General features: G+C 40.0%; 1 protein-coding gene across 2 annotated transcripts in view; it reads right to left on the reverse strand.

Moving 5' to 3' along the window:
- si:dkey-71h2.2 (low density lipoprotein receptor adapter protein 1) overlaps positions 1-21,943 on the reverse strand; it is an 88,100-nt gene that overhangs the window by 37,317 nt on the left and 28,840 nt on the right. For both annotated transcript variants that reach the window (XM_054747874.2, XM_015947144.3), the window contains exon 2: positions 6,919-7,061. In XM_054747874.2, the coding sequence (XP_054603849.2) occupies positions 6,919-7,061 (143 nt within the window). The remainder of the gene's footprint in view (positions 1-6,918; positions 7,062-21,943) is intronic.

The raw sequence follows: 21,943 nt of genomic DNA on the forward strand, positions 1-21,943 counted from the left end.
TCCATGACTAATAGGAAAGCTCCAGGTCCAGATGAGTTTCCAGCAGAGTTCTACAAAGAATTCTGGATCATTCTGGCTCCAACATTTTTCAGAATGGTGAGGGAAATCGAAGAGAGCGGCAGATTACAGCCAAACATGAATTCAGCCAATATTAGTCTCTTGTTAAAACCAGGCAAATACCCTGCATTTCCTACCAGCTATCACCCAATTTCTCTTATTAATGTTGATCTCAAAATAATTTGTAAAGCCCTGGCAAAAAGATTAGAGAAGGTAACCCCCTTCATAATACACCCTGACCAAACTGATTTCATCAAGGGTAGACAGTCATCCACAAACTCACGTAGATTACTTAATTTGATAGATTTCTCTTACAGTAGAAACATAGAAACTAGTATATTATCTCTAGATGCAGAAAAAGCTTTTGATAGAGTTAACTGGAAGTTCTTATTTGCAACTTTACATAAATTTGGCTTTGGGAACTTCTTCATAAAGTGGCTACAAACATTATACAGTTCACCCACAGCACGTGTCAGGACGAACGACCAAATATCAGCTAGCTTCTGTCTTCAGAGGGGGACCAGGCAGGGATGCCCGCTCTCCCCCTCACTGTTTGCTATTTTTATCGAACCACTAGCGGCAGCAATTAGGCAAACAACAGATATTAAAGGGATAGAGTGTAAGAAAATAGAACAAGATCAGTCTTTATGCAGATGATGTTTTACTCTTTCTCCAGAATTCTCAATCCTCTCTCCCATTCAATAGAACTGATAAACTCTTTTTCGAGAGTTTCAGATTACTCTATAAACTGGTTAAAATCCACAGTTCTACCAATTAATTTCTCTTTTGTCAATTTGCTTAATACACAACTGGAGTCAGGGAATATCACATACCTGGGAATTAATGTCCCTCCCAAGTTGGCAGATCTAACCAAACTAAACTACATCCCACTTTTAAAGAAAATGGAAGATGATCTTGCAAGATGGAAATCCTTACCGATATCACTCATGGGGAGTGCTACAATTAAAATGATGGTCTTACCCAGAATAAATTACTTATTTTCAATGATCCCAAACAAACCACCAGCTGACTGGTTTAAATCTCTGGCCTCCTCAATTACTAAATTCCTTTGGCAGGATAAACCTCCACGAATTTGCTTAAAAACAATTCAGAAGACCAAAGAAAGAGGAGGACTGGATTGACCCAACTTTTATTATTATTTCTTAGCCAACAGGCTGCAATATATACCAAGATGGCTGCAAGATAACCCACTAGATGAGTCCTGGTTAGATATAGAACAGACACTTTGCAATACGATAGAGCTTTCAGACTTACCATTTATTAGCTCAAGCATAAAAAACATGAAAGCTTCAAAAGTATTAGTATCAGCACCTCTCTGACAGCATGGTGGGAGTATCTTAAAATGACAGAGTCTTCACTAGTACCATGCAGACACACACCTATCTGGACATTTTGCAAAATAACCAAATGATGAACCTTCCAGACTGAAAAAATAAAGGAATCCTATACCTGGAACACATATATGAAGGATTGGACTTCATCCCATTTAATAGAATAGTCTCCCAATTTGGAATGGATAAGAATAGCTTTTTAGAATACCACCAAATTAAATCTGTAGTCAAACAAAAATTTAAGCTCAATAAAATAGAATTACAAACACCACCAAGGGTATTAGACTTCTAGAATCTCAAACCCCCTAAACTACTGTCTAAAGTATATAAGACACTGTCCAAAATGTACAATAAAATTGCAATCCCTATTGAAAAATGGGAGGTGGATCTATCAGTTAGCTTTGACCTGAACTTCTGGTCCCAAACTTGTTTAAAAACTTTTAAAATGATCAGACATCCAATTTACAATTAATTCAGTGCAAAATTCCACACAGAGTACACTATACAGGTCATCGGATGTTCAAGATGGGGTTTGTGTCGTCTGACGCATGTACACACTGCACAAACAACATTCCTGACAATTACATTCATGCGCTGTGGTCCTGTCCACCTGTCCAGGAATTTTACTGTAGTAAGTGAGGATCTGTCAAAATGTCTGAAATGTCATATCCCAACTTCCCCCTCTCTTTGTTTACTGGGAAACCTGGACGATGTCCCGATTGAAACATCTTTGGTTCACGTGGTTCTGACTGCCATATGCATCGCTAAGAAAACTATCCTCTTGAATTGGAAAAATAGAGAAACTCTCTGCATTAACCAGTATAGAAATCTTTTGTTAGATCATATTACACTTGATATAGCCTCTGCTTCCACTTTAGATCAATCTCTCTGGCTCCTTTGATCGGTTCCATCACATACCGATGATGGGGGGCCATTGATATTGTCCTGCGGGATGATGTGGGAGGGGGGGTGGAGGGTCTGAGTTTGGAGTATCCGGATGTTCCCTGGAGGTGGGTTGACTGGGGGTGTCTGGGACTGGGGGGCCGTTGCCCCCCCTCTGGAGGTGCTTGGGTGTCCTCGAGGGGTGGACTACTGGCGGTTGTGAGTGGGGCCCCTTGGAGGTCTTGGCGGCGACCATGGGTCACTGCCTGGCAGCTGCATTGCCCCTGGGCGGGTCTGGGTGGGGCCCTGGGGGCTCGGGGTGTGGGGGTGGCCGGCCCCGTGTGGGGATCTGGGCGGGGCCTTGGGGGTCGGGTCCTGACATGTATGCTGCCGGGAAGAAGGCAGGCACATGCAGCAGTGCCTGGCCCAGGTTCAGGGGCCTCGGGTAGACCGTGGCTCCTCTGCTGTCCCATCACATGGGAGGGGGAGGTCCAGGAGGGGGAGGACCCAACCTTACCTGGATGTCCTATGTCTTATACATTCTGGAAGTTGTGCAAATGCAGAGATGAGCATAGATATTCTGCTGGGGTGGGACTGGGTTGGTGCCCTCGGACTCCGTGAGGCTCTGCAATGCTGCTGCTTTGGGCCCTGGCAAGATGGGCTGGGGTCTCCATGCCCTGGGTGGCAATTTGACAACAGAGGTGCCTATTGAGGCCAGTGGGGGAGCTGGCTCCCTGGAGGGCTAAGCCCAACCAGCCATTCTTCCCCATCCCCGCATATTTTTCTCCTCCTGCTCCCTCACATCATCGCACAAACATACACATAGGACCTTGGGGGGTGGACAAGTCTGGGAATGCGGGTATGGCTGTGGGTGCAAGTGGGGTGGTGCTGTGGCATCAGCTGGCATAGGCCAGACAATGCCCGCACTGCCTGCTCACCACAGCCATGGAATACACCTCATCAACACACAACACTATATTGGAGCAGGAGGAGGGAGACTAGGGGTCTTAAGTTTGGTTTATGCTTGACGCGTCCTCGAGGTCCGCACGGCTCCGCGCAGAAAAGTTGCGCCATTTTGCGTCATCTTAAGAACCACGCCCCTCCACCGCGCCTCCGCACGGCCCAAAATTTCCACAACGCGCACCTAGGAAATTTTCTAACCACCCGGACGGTCGGATGCGGAAAAACGTGGCGGACCGGCAAGAACTAGCATGGCAAAGGTTCGTAAATACAGACATTTGTATGATTCAGCTCTCAAAGATCACCGTGATCAACATGTTGTTAATAATTCTTGGAGAGAAATAGCTCGCACTGTCGGAAAAGGCAAGGATGCTGTTTAAAAATGCTGGAATGCCATATTGTAAACAACAGTAATTTTTACTTCTACTATGGTGTAGCGTTGGATGCATGCAGTAGAGCTCCATGCTGCCCCGTTCAGTTTGGGAGAATATTGGCTCACCGCAGAGGCAAGCCACATGAACCATAAACGCTGCGAGTTGCGAAGCGCGTTCCAGCCGCGAGCCGCATCACCAAGCGGAAAGTGAATGTGTCAAGCATAAACCAAGCTTAAGCACACCTCTGCTGTTGCTTGGCTTCCTGGGGCTGGAGGCTAGGAGGGAGATCTGGCCATCCAGTTGGGGTCTGGGGTGGTGGGTTGCTGTGCTCAGCGTTGGGCGGGGGAGCCTGCTCATCAGTACCCCAGCAGAAAGGGTCAAACTCTGGTAACCGGTGATGGTTGTACCCCATGTGCAGCAGTACCGGGACCAGAGTGAATAGGATGTGTATGGGGAGCATGAGTGGATGTCCGGCGTGCATTTTTGTAAGTCTTTGGTTGTATGTGCATGTGAGCATGAGGGAGGGAGTGTGTGACTGTGTTTGTGTATGACTGTATATGTCAGGTGGGGCCTTTGACTCCTCCCCTCTCCTGGAACTTCTTTTGATGATATAGATCTTCGTCTCCCCTCCCCCCGCCACACCTGGTGTGGAGTGTGGTGCCTTGGTCTGCCTGAGTGTTCGTGGCTCCCGGGTCAGGGGGTCTAAGATTTTTGGCATCTGCCTGATCAATCCCAGTGGCTGCCTGGTGGGGTCTGGGTCCCTGGGCTCTGCTGGGTCCCCGGCGGGGGTGGTCGCCCCTGGGTGCCGGGTCGCTGGGTCCCGGGCTCTGCCGACTAGAGGGTGGGAGCCCTGTGGGCTTGCAGCTGATATCTCCCGGGACTCTGCCAGCTGCTGGTTGTGGCCTCCCGGAGCGATCCTCTGTGCCTCTCGAGGGGGGCGGGGGACTTTCTGGTTGCAGTCTCCTTGGGGTTCCTGTGTTCTGGGGCAGCGCCTGGATCTCTGAGACTTGGAGCTCCCCTCCGTCTCCTACACATCTTTGGGGGCGGATCTGTGGTCCCTCACACTCTCTAGTGGACGCTCCTATAGAGAAACCTTCCATAAACAAGCGCGTGGACACACACAGGTGCTCTCATGGTGCTATCAAAAGTATGGGCTTGGGCACGTTAAACACATGTCTCAAGGCTGTCGTTGCCACTAAATGCACTATGATTTATTATCGTGTGATTGTTCAGTTAAACAATGTTGATTTTAAATTTCATCATCACGTTGACGCAGTGATAGCTTGCTCCTGATGTATTGTTGTGTGTCCCATTTTTTTCTATTTCTCTCTCTGCAGGTCTAGAAGCAGACTCTTGTTCATTATTGTTTATTTTTGTGCAACCCCGTGCCCCCTCCTTCCCCACTCTCTCCCCACCATTTGTCTTTTCCTTTCTCTTTCACCTCTGACTCCATGTCTGGTCGGAATTACAAAGCATTCAAAAACAATAACAATAAAGTTTTAAGTATTAGGCGTGACATTAAAAGCAAACGCTTTGATGCTCCACCTGAGAGTAAATCTGTAAGGCTTGTTACCAGCATACAGACATCAATTCTGTTTGCTTCACAGCCAGACAGGACACACACACACAAATAAAAAAAAAAGTGGCTCCAGTTAAACCTCAGCTCTGACTGCTGGCATGCAAAAGAGGATTGGACTGTGCCAGGGGAGCAGAATTCAGCAGAGACCGTGGCTGTTAGATAATCGTCCTCATGTCTGGGTGTTTATGCTCACCCGCCGAGCTGCTGCTCCTCGTTTAACGCCTGCATGTTCTCCTCCGTCAGAAAAGACAGAACACCACATGTTTATTGAGAACTCAGTTTGAAAGTAAACAGATGTTTTACTTAGTTTTTAAATTAAAAATTTTAGTAAAAAACACCCAGAATATTGCTCCTGAAAGTCGCTCTTGTTGCTATAATTTGGCAAAGATTAGCTGAGGACCAACTTTCATGCATTTACATTGATTATATTCATCTCAAAAGTGATCCCTGTGCCCAAGTATTGGCCTTAAAAGTTATGATAAAATTATTTAAATGTTGGCACGAGGGTATCTTCCATTTCAGGATGTTGTTAATAAATGTTAAAGCAACTAAATTAAATATTAACAACCATTATGAATGTTTATTGATAATTCTTACTAATAAAAACACTGCCAATGTTAGACTATGGCTTTGAATCTGAATGCCTTTAAAGGTCACAACAACGATATTTGAAACTTTCAAGTTTATTCTACAGATTCCAACAGGAAACGTGCATTAGCGCTAGTGAAGCATCTTATTGCTCATGATGGGATCATCCTTGACAACATGTTTGTCTAATGTGGGTACCGGTGTTGTTTTGCTTTTATTAGATGGTTAGGAAATACTGCTGAAAAATTACCAAAGTTGTTTGAGTGTCGGTGACAATTCTGTTTATACCTTTTATGGACAGGATTTCTAGGTGCAGCCAAGGTGTTGAGGGGATCCGTTTTGGTGGCCTGAGGATCGGGTCTCTGCTTTTTGCAGATAAGATAAGATAAGAACAACTTTATTTATCCCGAGGGAAATTCTTGTGTCATGTACATGCTCAAAGCAGTCGGAGAGACAAAGGAACAGGTGAAATAGAAATATGATATACAATATATACATTAAAAAAATGATCTACAGTAGTACCATGTAGGATAGTGCAAAACAATGATGATGTGGTCCTGTTGGCTTCATCAGAACGTGATCTTCAGCTTTCGCTGGAGCGGTTCGCAGCCGAGTGTGAAGCAGCTGGGATGAGAATCAGCTCCTCTAAATCTGAGACCATGGTCTTGAATCAGAAAAGGGTAGAAAGCCTTCTCCAGGTCAAGGATGAGGTCCTGCCCCAAGTGGAGGAATTAAGTATCTCGGGGTCTTGTTCACGAGTGAGGGAAAACTGGAGCGTGAGATCGATAGGCGGATTGGTGCTGTATCTGCAGTGATGCGGGCGTTGTACCGGTCTGTCGTGGTGAAGAGAGCTGAGTCAGAAAGCGAAGCTCTCGATTTACCGGTCGATCTACGTTCCTACCCTCACCTATGGTCATGTGCTTTGGGTAGTGTCCGAAAGAACGAGATCACGGATACAAGCGGCCGAAATGAGTTTTCTCCGTAGGGTCGCTGGCCTCTCGACTTAGGCTGCTGCCCCCGTGACCCGACTCCGGATAAGCTGAAGAAAATGGATGGATGGATGGATGGATGGATGGATGGATGGATGGATGGATGGATGGATGAGTGTTTGGGCTAGTAGACTCACTGTGGCAACGATTCTGCGAATGGCAGCCGAGGCCATGTCCTCTCCTTTAGGCTGGCCCACCAGAGTCATACCCAGGTACTTCACGTTGAACATCATGCCCTCCAGCAGGGTCTCCTTTGTGTCCGTCCAGTTCTCCGGCAGCTCTGATGGGACAAAATGACACCTAATGATTAAAATGAAAAGTGATTTTCTTTTGCTGTAAACAAAAGGGGTTATAATCTGTTTAAATACCTGCACATTATGCACTCAATATAAACAAGAAGATGGACTAGATAAGCGTAGAAGAGGATGCAGCTGACTGAGTTAAATGTTATACCTGAGCCGATCTAACATCTTTAATCTAACATCTTTAACATATTTGTCAAAGCAAATTTACTTAAAGTTATAATGGAGGATCTTTTTCTTCTGAGTGGATCATCTGAACTATAACTGTCGTGAAGTTTCACGCAACGCCCTTTGCCGTTCGTGCTCGATCCTGGGTTAGTTTTCACTTTCTGTGCATGTGCATTCTGTTTAGGCGTAGAGTGATCCATTCATTCTACCTCGCAGTTCTCACAGAAAAGGCATTCAAAGTGAGAAATAAGAACAGAGTTTTTTTAGAAGACTCTTTTTAATGATGACGTGCACTGAAAGCAAAGGAAGAACTGTTTGATTCTGACTGGAGAATAAACCTAATGGCTATTAGCAGATAAGTTTATTCCAGTGGATATACTTCATTGATCCCACAAGGCTACATCATATGCTATGGAAGGATAAACACATCACAAAAGGAATGAGGTGCAGAGGTAGACATACAGCAGTAGTGCCATACAGGTGGAAGAAGAAATAAGTAAAATAAAATGCAAAAAACTTAAACAAAAAAAGAACTGACCGTAAATAAATATAAATCTGACTTTGTTGATAAAACACAAATCTTCTCTTTTTGAGTGAGAGTGCTGCAAGGCCGGCAGTAAGCAAAGTGTGCACAAGGATAACTGGGCGTTCTCTCTCATGTGCATGAAATTCAGAAACATCCTCTGCTATACCTTTAACCAAGTTATGTCAACTGGTTCCAGTAAACTTAGTCGCAGAAATGTAAAAAATACAGTTTTCTACGTTGTTATGTTATATATTACTCCTAACATGTAAGTTTAGTGGGACCAGTTGACATAACTTGGTTGAGTAAATTCAACATGTCATTTTTACAATGTATTTCCCCCCTCAACAGAGGCCACTTTAAGCACACACATTTGTGTTTAGGCCAGTATTTCAGGTTACTAACAAATGTCCGTATCATATAACCCCATAGTGAGTGCTGAGATCCTCTTTTACTGGCAGGAAAATTAGAATTTATTCAGTTTTTTGTGGGTAAACAACATAAACCTCAGAAAAACTAAATGTCCACAAGCAAAAAAAAGCTGTGCATGATGTTTGTCATGTCCTGTTGTTTCCCACACCACACTGCCTACTTCTGTTGGCAGTGCTGGGAAATTGCAGCCATGCAGAGAGACTGAAAATACCTCCCAGCAACACCTGGATCCCTGCAGACAGACAGCAGGACAGGAACAAGAAACAAAGCTATGCAACAGACCATTGAGCCAAGTGATGCATAATCCTCAGCATTCGAAAACGTTACCTTAAAGAGGAAAAACTGCCCCAATAATGACAGAAAAATACTTTAACTCTTCTGTAAAAAAAGGCATCTTTGACTTCCAAACATTCATTTAATTAAATGAAAAATTCCCATTTGAAATCACCCAATTAAATTAAATAATGTCCAACACTGCAGGGGACAACCCTGGCACTAATGTCTTCACATGGTCTGAGCCATCTGTTACTGGCAGACCCCAAACAGCCGTGAAGGCGAGCAGCATGCCCAGCGTGCTGCTTTCCAACAACTCTGAATTATTAACCAGTGTTCACTTTGGGCATTGCTTCCAAACCAAAAGGCACGTGGCATTATTAAAAGCTGTACAGCTTCCTACAGGTCATTTGGCTAGATGCTGATCAGATTTAGACATGCACAAAGGCTGTGCATTTAAATGTGGTGCATACACAATAATGAGCATCATTTGATGTTTAATTAGCCCACAGGAGAGAAACCTCTGGATTTTGTTTCCCGTTTTCTCAGCAGGTAAGGTTAGAGTTCAGCCGCTATAGCGACAGATCAAAGATCTGAATACTTTTGTTAGTTTTTCTAAGTAACAAAAACACATAAACACGTCAGAATGATGGATGATGACGATGATGACGACACTGGATGATGATCATGATAGATGATGATGATGATTATGATGACGACGATGATGAATAATGATAATAATGATGGACAAGACGAATGAGTATGATGACAATGGGGATGATGATGACGATGATGATGATGATGGACGACGACGATGATGGTGATGGACGACGACGACGATGATGATGATGATGACGATGGACGACGGTGATGATGACGATGGACGACGACGACAATGATGATGATGGACGACGATGATGATGAAGAGTAATGATAATGATGATGCCAATGTGGATGATGATGATGGATGAGGATGACGACAACGACCGTGATCATGGACAATGATGACGATGATGATGGACGATGATGATGATGACAGACGATGATGATGGATGATGATGATGACGATGATGATAATGATGATGGATGAGGATGACGACAACAACCGTGATCATGGACAATGATGACGATGATGATGATGGACTACGATGATGATGACAGACGATGGTGATGACGATGATGATGGACGATGATGATGGACTATGATGATGATGACAGACGTTGGTGATGACGATGATGATGGACGATGATGATGATGGAGGAGGATGACAATGATAATAACGGTGATGGTGATGACGGTTATGGGTAATGACAATGGACAATGATGACGATGATGATGGACGATGATGATGATGATGATGATGATGATGATGATGATGATGATGATGATGAAAATGATAATAGCGGCAATGATGACGATTATGGATAATGACAATGGACGATGATAATGATGATGATGGACAATGATGACGATGATGATGACGATGATGATGATGATGATGATAATAATGATGGACAAGACGAATGAGTATGATGACAATGGGGATGATGATGACGATGACGATGATGATGATGATGATGATGATGATGGACGACGATGATGGTGATGGACGACGACGACGATGATGATGACGATGGACGACGGTGATGATGACGATGGACGACGACGACAATGATGATGATGGACGACGATGATGATGAAGAGTAATGATAATGATGATGCCAATGTGGATGATGATGATGGATGAGGATGACGACAACGACCGTGATCATGGACAATGATGACGATGATGATGGACGATGATGATGATGACAGACGATGATGATGACGATGATGATGGATGATGATGATGACGATGATGATGATGATGATGGATGAGGATGATGACAACGACCGTGATCATGGACAATGATGACGATGATGATGGACTATGATGATGATGACAGACGATGGTGATGACGATGATGATGGACGATGATGATGGACTATGATGATGATGACAGACGATGGTGATGACGATGATGATGGACGATGATGATGGACTATGATGATGATGACAGACGATGATGATGACGATGATGATGATGATGATGGAGGAGGATGACAATGATAACGGTGATGGTGATGACGGTTATGGGTAATGACAATGGACAATGATGACGATGATGATGGACGATGATGATGATGATGATGATGATGATGATGATGATGATGAAAATGATAATAGCGGCAATGATGACGATTATGGATAATGACAATGGACGATGATAATGATGATGATGGACAATGATGACGATGATGACAATGATGATGATGATAATGATAATAGCGGCAATGATGACGATTATGGATCATGACAATGGACGATGACAATGATGATGGACAATGATGACGATGATGATGGACAATGATGACGACGATGATGGACAATGATGACGATGATGATGGACGATGATGATGATGGGCGATGATGACAATGATAATAATGATAATAACGGCGATGGTGATGACGATTATCGATAATGACAATGGACAATGATGACGATGATGATGGACTATGATGATGATGACAGACGATGATGATGACAATGATGATGATGATGGACAATGATGACGATGATGATAATGGACGATGATGACGATGATGATGGACAAAGATGACAATGATAATGATACGAACAGCAATGATGATGACAATTATAGATAATGACAATGGATGTTGATGATGATGGATGATAATAACTTTTTGCTTTCCTTGACGTTGGATGTGTCACTACTAGTTTACCCGTTTAATTATAGATCCACTAGGATGAATACAATAAAGTTTATCTCACGCAAAATAGAATATTTACTAAGACATCACAACGTAACCGTAGACACATTGCTTGGTGTGTGTGTGTGTGTGTGTGTGTGTGTGTGTGTGTGTGTGTGTGTGTGTGTGTGTGTGCCTGCTCTGTCTTCTCGATCCCCAGTGAGTCGTGGAGGATGGCTGCTTATACTGAGCCAGGATTCTCTGGAGGTTTCTTCCTGTTAAAAGGGAGTTTTCCTCTCCACTGTCGCTTTATGCTTGCTTAGTATGAGGATTGCTGTATAGTCACTGACACTAGTCAGTGACTTGATGCAATTTGCTGGGTCCCTTATATAGGAAACATTTTTTTCTGATTGGCTTAATGAACTGACCTGGATTGGAATGTTTATTATGTGAAGTGCCTTGAGACGACTCTTGTCGTGATTTGACACTATATAAATAAACTTGATCTGAATTGAATTGAATCATGAGGATGATGATGGTAATGGACAATCATGAACAATGATAAGGACGATGACTGACAAAGATGATGCTGATGATAATGTTGACAATGACAATGATGATGATAATAATGACGATGATGATAATGACAAAGATGAGAATCATGAAGATGGTGATAATGGATGATGATAGATGATGATGATAATAATGATGAAGACAATGATGATGGTGATGATGATAGATCAGGACGATGGACCTTGATGGACAATCATGAGCAATGATGATGATGGCTGATGCTGATGACAATGTTGATGGACACTGATGTCCGACGATTTTGATAATGATGATGATGATGGATGACATTGATGTTAATAATTGATGATGATGATCCTTCTAGTTAGTTCTGTCTCTGCATAGGAGTCTCCTCACAATGTTGTGAATAATCTATAAGAAGGTGATCTGAAGACATCCTAGTCAGATGCCTGAAGCCACCTCGGCTCATCCCATTTCAGAAGGAGGATCAGCAGCTTCAGTCTGAGCTGCCCTGGATGACAGAGTTCCTCACCTCTCAGGCTGTGCCTGCAGACTTTATGGAGGAATCTCTTTTTAGCTGCCTTCATCTGGGATCTCCTGTTAGTCAAAATCTAAATAAAAAAGCTAAAATAATTTTACTCCTCCACTTGAAGCAGAAACTCACTAACGATCAAGAGGGAGCCTCCCACCTTTTTCAGGTGAAGAACCCAGACTCGGAGAAGCTGATTCAGGATTCAACTCAAGACAAAACCTGACAAGTGCTGCAACTATTAAATGTTGTTGAGCTAAAGTTCAAAGTGTTCCAGCATTTTGGGGGGTCAGTCTTGGTCAGAACATTTAAAGCTCTTTCAAGTTGGATAAAAAGTCCACAGCACTGCAGGCCCAAGCACTACAGTCCATGTTGCATCTTCACAAGGAAACACCCATGAATTATTAAGGAGATTTATGCTGATGCTGCAGGGTTTTCCATCATATCATACCCCACCCCTCCAACCAAAAAGGGCCGCTTACATTTTCAATAAATCCTGAGCGAGTCCACAGAGGAGTGGGGACCGATAAGAGTGACCGGAACAAGCGGAGGGTGGCTCCACGCTCAAATGTAAATTAGTCAGAACTGCACCCGGGTGATTTCGGCTCTCTGGCGGAACGCGTACACTGATGGTTCATTAATAACACAAACACAAGCATGCAGATGTGCACTCATGCAAATTCAGGGGAAAAAACAAAGCATCTGCACAAACGAGCAAGAGGGGGCGGGTGGAAGTAAAAATGTCCCTGGGTTAAATTTAAAAACTGTTTGAATAGGTGTGTGCTGCAGGGTTAAAACAACAAAAGCATCCTATTTTTTCATTAAATAGGACTTTGGATAAATGAGCACAGCGTGATTTGATCAGAGAGAAAGCAGTGCAGCTAATCCCCCCCCCCCCCCCCCCCCACACACACACACATCTACCCCTCTTGATTTGCCTCAGTGTCTCACTCATCTGATGAAACTTTAAATCTGGGACGCCACCTTGACGGGAAAAATAGGCCGCGCATTCAAGGAAGATGGTGGGCTGAGTGTGAGTATGAAACTAGTTTCCTGTTTCTGCCTGAAGGGGGGCCGAGTACGGCCAAGTCTTTCCATCCCTTAAACACCTTCCTCAATTACGTTGACTCAGACTGCAAAAGAAGAAAGGAAAACCAAAGTGTGCAAAAACAGATATCCAGAATACCTGTCAAACAAAGGGGGGTGGAAGATACCATTGCACATATGAAAACAATCAATATTTGAGACTGAATCACCAGAAACAAACCGCGGATGTTGCTAGGCAACCACAGGCTCCATCACTGAAAACGCAGCAGGGGCAGAGAGGTGGAACCTGCAAATTGCATTACCGAACACCTTGGCAGGGCTTCAAGTGAAGTGTACAAACAACGTGAAGTGCTCCCAAAACAGCCAATTTACTTGGGAGAGTTCAACTGAAACTGTTCATAAAAACACACATTCACGTAGAAACAGCCCAAAATATTCTTTACATTTGGTTTTGAAATTATCTGAAGGGTTTTGTTATTCAGTCGGTCGGACGTGGCAAAAGTGTCACAGCACAACTACATGAGTTGAACTACAAAAAATAATTTCTAAGAGTAAAAAAACAATCAAAATTTTTAGTCATTCATTTTCTTTTTAGTCTAAAAAGAAAACATATTGTTCAGTAGAAAAATAGCATTATTTAAAATAAGATAAATATTGTTTTATTTATTTTTTAACCTTTATTTATACAGATGAGTCGATTGAGAACTCATTCTCATGTACAACGATGATCTGGCCAAGAGGCAGCAGCTGCAGACACATAGTTAGCTTTGCATCAAAGAAAAACAGGTAGGATAAAAAAAAATACAAGATAAAAATGAGATAAAGCAATTAGACATAAAGACAATGGGCTGTTCTCATTTACAATATGTACAAGCAATCAAAAAAGACCTAAAACAGTCTTTAATTAGTCTAAACAGATAAAATAAACCAGGTCGAAATATTTAGTTTGGGGCGTTTAGACTGTCTATGTAAACATGGGACCCTAAACATGTAACCCTAAAAATTCTTAAATATCATCCAAATTTTCTTTTTATGAGTAAAAAATGTAGACAATAGGGTAAGCAAATGTTGCTTGGCTAGAAATGTTTAAGCTGGCAAAGTATTCAAATGTTAGGTTTCTTAGCTAGTTTTAAGATTTTATTTTTCACCTTAAGATACCCTTAAGACATTTACCTTATTTTAAATAATGCTATTTTTCTAAAGAATATTTTATTTTCATTTTAGACTAAAAATAAGATAAAACGTCTTAAAAAATTGGCTTTTTTACTTTCTGAGAAATCAGTTTAAGCTGTGATTTATCTTTAAACATTATAATACAGTGTGGATATATATCAACTTTTGATCTATAGGGGAAAAGCAGGTGATCATGTCTGTGTGTGTTTATGTCATTGTTATTGAATGATCTCATCAATCACTGGATTGATTTTCGTAAAGCCTTCAGCAAGAACTCATTACTCATACGTCTACAAAAGGCTGACTTTTAGAGTCAGTCCAACTCAAAGATGGTAACAACTGCTAATCAAAATCAGACAACTCATACATATCTATGAATCTGTGTTTTTAGCTGAGAGTCATTCACATCACATACTCTGAGTTAACACTCAGTCACACTAAATCTAATTAGGCATAAAGTTTTTAAAATTAATTTAACTCCATCAGTTTGCAATATAATTTTATCTTCATATTCCTTTTATCATCAGAGGTCTAAATATCCAAGTTAAATTTTGAAAATAAAAAAAATTTAAAAGGCAAACAAAACTACTTTAGATGTTTGATGTCTTTTGGAGTGCAATAAAAGCTAGGAATTAACAAAATAAAATACCTCTAAATGCTGCAATGTAGGGCTGGGCCATATGGCCATAAATCAGTATCACGATATATTGAGGATTTTACCTCGATAACGATAAATGGACGATAACTACAGGTATGCGCTGAAACAAACGTTGTCCACTAGATGGGGCTGTCACGTGTATTACATTGAGTCACATTTTTACGTGACTCAAGGTGGTACAGCTTGTTAAAGCGACATGAAAGTTGCCAACCTACACATGTCTTTTCATTTTTTTATTGTCAAATTTATTGACGTGGAAAAAATTATCTCGATTAGAGTCAGAAATTTTGATAATGATAAATATTTTTGATTTATTGCCCAGCCCTACTACAATGCATGAAAACAAAGATAAATATCCTTTTTAGAGTAACACTGATTAATTTCCAGCTCCTCCGCCCTTCTGGTTGATTACAACTGTCGTAAACAATCCTGCCGTTACCTGCTGTAGCTAGCACTAATAACAAGCTAACTAACATTAGCCAACCAATACTAAAATAAACCACAATGTAAAAAATTCACACTGTTGGTTAAACATTTTACTAACATTCCCAGTAGCAACAAAGCCAGGTCACCATCAGTACATGATTTTGTAGCTTCCTTTAGCTCCCTCAAATTACTGTAGGCTACACCGGTGTTCACTCTGGTTTTAGCTCTTTGCTTCACCTCCAAAGACATCACCCTCTTAGTTTTACTTCCAGGCTCCGCCGTGATGCCAACAAAAAAGCAAACTTATTTTTCTTCTTCATGTGTTTTCATTGACAATCAGCGAACTGAAAATGTTAACCACTAGCATAACAGCCAACTGCCATAAAGCAAGTAAAGAGCACCTCTTAAAACAACTCCTGCTCTGCAAATCTATCAAGTGCGGTTATTGGTCAGCAGAGAGCTGCAGAGTGGTGTCAAATATGACACTAGTTTCTAACTCAACAATCTCTGAGATCAATGTTAATGTTAATGACCAATGTTAGCTTAAATTTTAAAAAACTATCTAGTGTTATTTTAACACTTTGAGAATATTTGTCTGAAGACTGGAGTCCACAAATAGACCGCCATTAAGAAATAAGGAAATCAATTTTTTAAAACGTTACAATGAGGACAAAAGATTTAATTTGGTTTTACATTTAATTTAAATATAAATTCATTTTCACATTATTTCTTTAAGCTTTGACACAGATAAACCAATTTCATTTACATTGAGTACACCAGGTCTTTGGAGTAAATTAATCTAATTTCATTAAAAAATGTCCCCGGAGGTTGTTGAATGAACAGTGGAAAAGTGGCTCTTCTAGCAGAAATAAATTTTCAGGAGAACCTATGTTGGAAGCTTCTACTTCAAACACCATCAGATGTTAATCAGAATAATCTTTGGACTTATATGAATAAGACTGAGAAAATGGGAGCAGTTAAAGTAAAATATACAGGAAGTGATGGAGTTGATCTAATTTGGCATTGTGTTCACTGTCAGAAAGGAAGTGTTGAAATTACTTAAAGAGAAGATTCACTAAGAAACCACGTTTTACTTATAAAAATGATCGATCACTGAGTTTAACACGCCTGACAGCATAACATCACACTCAGTGTGTTTACATGCGCACCCGAAAACCGAAGTAATGCCCTAAAAAGACTCATGTTGTTTTTGTATTTTATGTAAACGTGTCAGTCTGGCTGACTGGTTCTAATCCAGCTGAAGCACCCAGATAATGTGGTAGCAATCCGATTTCATTCAGCATAAAAACAAGTTAGCCTAACTAAACCGATAGGATGCTCACATTACGGAAGTGGCGAGACCGTGGAAGCAGCTTTCTGATAATGTCATCGGCACAAAGTTTTTTTTTTTTTTTTTTTTTAGTAAATTTACAAACAAACATGGCACCTTGACAATGTTAAGTTCAAAACTTAAATTCAAAAGGAGCAGTTAATATAAAATTTGTAAGTATCCAGTAAAACAGAACAACAAGAGACAAAAGAACATGAAGAACAAGTACAGCTTTCAATGAGGGTACAGCATATATCATTTAGAATTAGGAAATCACTTTGGAAGTTCAGCTAACATGTTATATAGATTTTCACTATATTTGTTGAGTTGTTTCAGGGATTTTAAATATAATTAAAATTCTATTAAAAAAAACATTGAAGACAGGGGATGATTGCAAAATTCGTTGTTTATGGATAAAAAATTTGGCTAAACAGAGGATGATATTATAGCAGAGTTCTTTATCTTTATTATTGAATATAATCCCAAATATTATCATATCTTTAGTGATGTGAACTGGGAGTGGTATTTTAGTTCTGATCCACATCTCTAGCTTTTTCCAGAACAATTGTGTTTTCTGACATTCATAAAATATATGATCTATAGTTTCTATGTGATTTTCGCAAAAAGAGCAGTTGTTGCTATCAATATTAAAACGAGCTCTTAACAACTCTTTTGAAGGATAGATCGCATTCATTATTTTAAAGTGGGTTTCTTTAGCTTTCGGTGGTATAGGTAATTTTAGGTAGATAGTTCTTATTTTCTCAACAGATATTTTATCAAATTTGTAAATTATGTTATTTTTGTTTGTTTTTCCAGGAAAAAGAGATTCATTTAAGGCTGATCTTATTGTAAGATTGTTGCATTTTCTGCCAGTTAACAGAAGACCTTTAATAGATAAGATAGGAAGGATTGGAATAGAACATTGATGTTTTAGATATTCTTGGGCTTGGATGATAAACTGTTTTGGAAGTGCATTATGTAACCTGTTAAAGTCAAGCTCAGAAGCTTCAAAATTGTATCTTCTGCAGAAATTGTCATAATTCAAGAGCTGAACATCTACATCCATTAAGTGTATAATAGACCATATATTGTTATCTAACCAATCTTTATAGAATAATGATTTGTTTCGGTGCAATATAAATTGATTGTTCCAAATGATTATAGAGTGTGGTGAGTAGTTATGTACATATATCATTTTCCAATACAATAAAATTTGTTTATGGAACTCTGAAAGTTTAATGGGGAGTTTGTTTATATTGTAGTCAGTTAGGAGAAGAATTTTTAAGCCACCAATTTTGTAATTGGGGATACTATACCAAAAGACGTCTGGGTGATTTAACCAAAATTTTAACCAGTTAATCTTTAGGGTGCCATTAAGACATTCAAAGTCAATGGCCTTTAAACCTCCATCTTTTATTTCTTTAGTCATATGAGCCTTTTTAAGGTAGTGTGGTTTGTTTCTCCAAATAAAGTTAAAGTTTGTTTGATTTATTTTTTTAATTAGGTCGTTTGGTAAGGCAAGGTTACAGGTTGGGTAAACTAATCTTGATAGACATTCCATTTTGGTGAGATAGATATGACCTAGAATAGAAAGGTCACGTTGGAGCCACAGGTTAAGTTTAGAATTTCCTTCTTTAAGTTTATTTTCAAAGTTTAAGACTGAATTAAGTTTAGGGTTTTTGTTAATGGTCACTCCTAGATATTTAACATCAGATTTTATAGGGATATTATGTATTTCTTTTAACATTGTGTCGTGAATTGCTAGAAGTTCACATTTTTTTAGATTTAGGTTCAGACCTGAGGCCTCAGAGAAGAGTTGAATCTTTTGGATGGCTATAGAAATTTGTTTAGAATCCTTTAAAAAAAGCGTGGTGTCATCTGCAAGTTGACTTATAATTAGATCAGTGCCTAGAACATTTAATTTTGCAATGTTATCACAGTTTTTTAAGTACAATGCCAATAGTTCGGTAACCAGAATGAATAGATATGGTGAGATTGGGCAACCTTGTGGGATTCCAACATTAATATTAAATCTAGGGGTGGTGTTTTTTGGTAGGATGACACAGCTGTTTATGTTGTCATATAGGCCTTTAATTAAGTTGATAAAGTTGGTACCAAAACCCAGGCGTTCTAAGACTGAGAAGATGAACTGATGTTCTACAGAGTCGAAGGCTTTGTCAAAGTCTAAGAAAAGTATGAATCCATTGTCAGTAATCAGATCTTTGTATTCAATTAAGTCCATTACCAATCTAATGTTATTATGGATCGATCTGCCTTTTAGAAAACCGGATTGTGATTCACTGACAATATCTGAAATTCCTGACTGGAGGCGTAAGGTAAATATGTAAGTAAGCAATTTATAGTCCGAATTTCTAAGTGTGATGGGTCGTCTGTTTTCAATAATTCTTGGGTCTTTGCCTGGTTTGGGGATAGATATGATGATGCCTTGTCTCATCGTGGGTGGAAGAGTAGAATTATTAAAGATTTCCGAAAAAAATTCAAAGAGTAAAGGTTTTATGTCCTCCCAGAAGTGACGGTAGAAGTTACCTGTAAGGCCGTCTGGGCCAGGTGCTTTATTAATCGCTAATCTTTTGACTGCCTTATCTAGTTCGCTCATTGTAATTTCCTTTTGACAGGTATTTTGGAAGGAGTCATCTATTTTAGGGATGAAGGAATCAATATGGTTTAGAAAAGCATAAGAATTAGGGGCTGAAAATTTAGAAGTATATAAATTTTGGTAAAAGTAGAAAATTTCTTGTCCTATTAATTTTTCATCCGTGGATTCAACATTATTTATTAGTAAAGAGTTTATAGAATTTCTTTGTTGTCTTCTTTTTTCTAGGTTACAGAAATAAGCAGTGTTTTTCTCACCTTCCTCAATCCATTTGGCTCTCGATCTAATGAAGGCTCCTTTAGCTTTTTGTATGTACATGTTATCCAACTTTATTTGAAGGGTTAGGACATTTTGCTTGTCTATCTCAGATGGATTAGGTTTATTGCAATATAAGTTTAATTTTTGTATAATGTCTAATTCTAAAACCTGAAGTTCGTTTTTAAGTTGCTTACTAAATGAAATGGAAAGTTGTCTGATTTTGTACTTTAAAAATTCCCATTTAGTGGTTGGACTGTTTAACTCTTTTGAGTTTACAATATCTGTAATAAGTGACTTTATTTTTTTACAGTAATGATCATTTTGGAGAAGGCAAGAGTTAAATTTCCAATATTTGTTTATTCTATAAGTGTTGTTTTTCGGCTTAATTTTAAGTGATATAAGGTAATGGTCCGTTAGTGGGGCAGCAGATATATCAGAGATGAAGTCATATAATAAAAGTAAGTCATTAGTAATAAGCCAATGGTCGATCCTTGATTTATTAGTTGAATTAAACCATGAGAATTTCTGAGTGACTGGGTTAAGGTGTCTCCATATATCCATAAAATTATGTTCAAAACAGAAGTTGGTAAATAATGGATTTGGGTAGCTTATCTCATATTTAGATGGCCATCTATCCAGAAATTCATCCTGAACAAGGTTGAAATCTCCTCCAATAAGGACATTATTGGTGGAATGTTTGGCTTTTAGATGGTCTAACCGTAAACCTATTTCTTCCAGCAATATTTTATTTTGAGTTAAGGTATTATATCCATATATATTTACTAGAATAAAAATAGAATTTTCTATGTTTATGGTAAGAATTAACCAACGGCCAACAATATCATTCTCAATAGAAGTAATTTTACCTCGAAAGTTTTTCAACAAGATGGCAACCCCAGCTGACCTTGAAGAGCCATGAGAAAAAAAGGCTTCATCTCCCCATTGCTTAGTCCAAAAGTTGCTGTCTTCATGTGTAGAATGAGTTTCTTGTAAAAAGGTAAACACAGCATTTTTCCCTTTGCAGAATAAGAAAAGGCTTTTCCTTTTAGTGATATCTCTCAACCCTCTTGCATTGATAGAGATTAACGAAAGTTCGCTGTTTATAATAACCATATAATGAACAAAAAAGAACAATATAGGATGAGCTAACCTAAAGCAATAAGAGAACCTAGGTAGCAATCCCCAAAAATGATAATCTGAGTGAACAACATTTATAACATTTGCGGATCTGTATCCTCATACAACTACAACTACATACATATGTAAATAATCATAAGTGGTCTCATTTTCACTTACACATGTTTATGTTAAACTGGCTAGGGTGTAACCCGCTGTCCATTGATGAAGGCATATGGACCTTTAAAGGTGGTTTTCAGCCCTGCTTTTCTCGCTTGTTCCACCCTAGGCCATACCGCAAGACGTGCTTCACGGTCCTCCTTGGTGAGGTCCTCGGCAAATCGGATGTTGAGCTCTCTGCATGTGGGATGTTGTTTAGTGGATCTCCAAAGTTCATCTCTGTAGAAACGGCTGGTGAATTGTATGATGACTTGTCTTGGGTGATCAGGGTTTTTGGGGCCGATACGGTGAACAGAATCCAGAATGAAGTTAACCTTTTCCTTCCAGCTGGGTTGGATCTTTTTAATGATGTCCGATACACTTTGTCTTGTGTCCTCCTCTTTGTCCTCTTTTAACCCTTTGAGCCGTAGGTTCCATTTTCTTTGGTATCGGTCAAGGTTTGAAGCTTTGTTTTCCAAGTTGTCAACTTTTTTGGTTAACACTTCATTTGTGGTTTTCAGCTGAGTTATTTGCTTTTCCATCTGCTTATTTTTCTCTTTACAGTCTTGAATTTCAGCACTGTTAAATTCAACCGCTTTGGCAATGTTAGAGATGGAGAGTGTATTTTGTTTGAGGTCAGCGCCAAAGCTTTCCATCATTTTTTGTAGACCTTCAATGGCGGCTAGTAGCACACTGTTGGATACATTAGAGTCGGTTTCTTCTTCTCCTTTTTGTTTTTTGTGTGATGTTGTGGCTTTGCAGGGTGATGAAAGTGGGTTTTTATTACCTCTTGAGTTGGTGTCCATATTTTCCGAACCAAGGTAGTCGTGAGTTAGCAGGGCTTTGTGAGCTTTGCTGTTAGCTTTAGCC

This window comes from Nothobranchius furzeri, chromosome 2 (genome assembly GCF_043380555.1).
Source record: "Nothobranchius furzeri strain GRZ-AD chromosome 2, NfurGRZ-RIMD1, whole genome shotgun sequence".
NCBI lineage: Eukaryota > Metazoa > Chordata > Actinopteri > Cyprinodontiformes > Nothobranchiidae > Nothobranchius > Nothobranchius furzeri.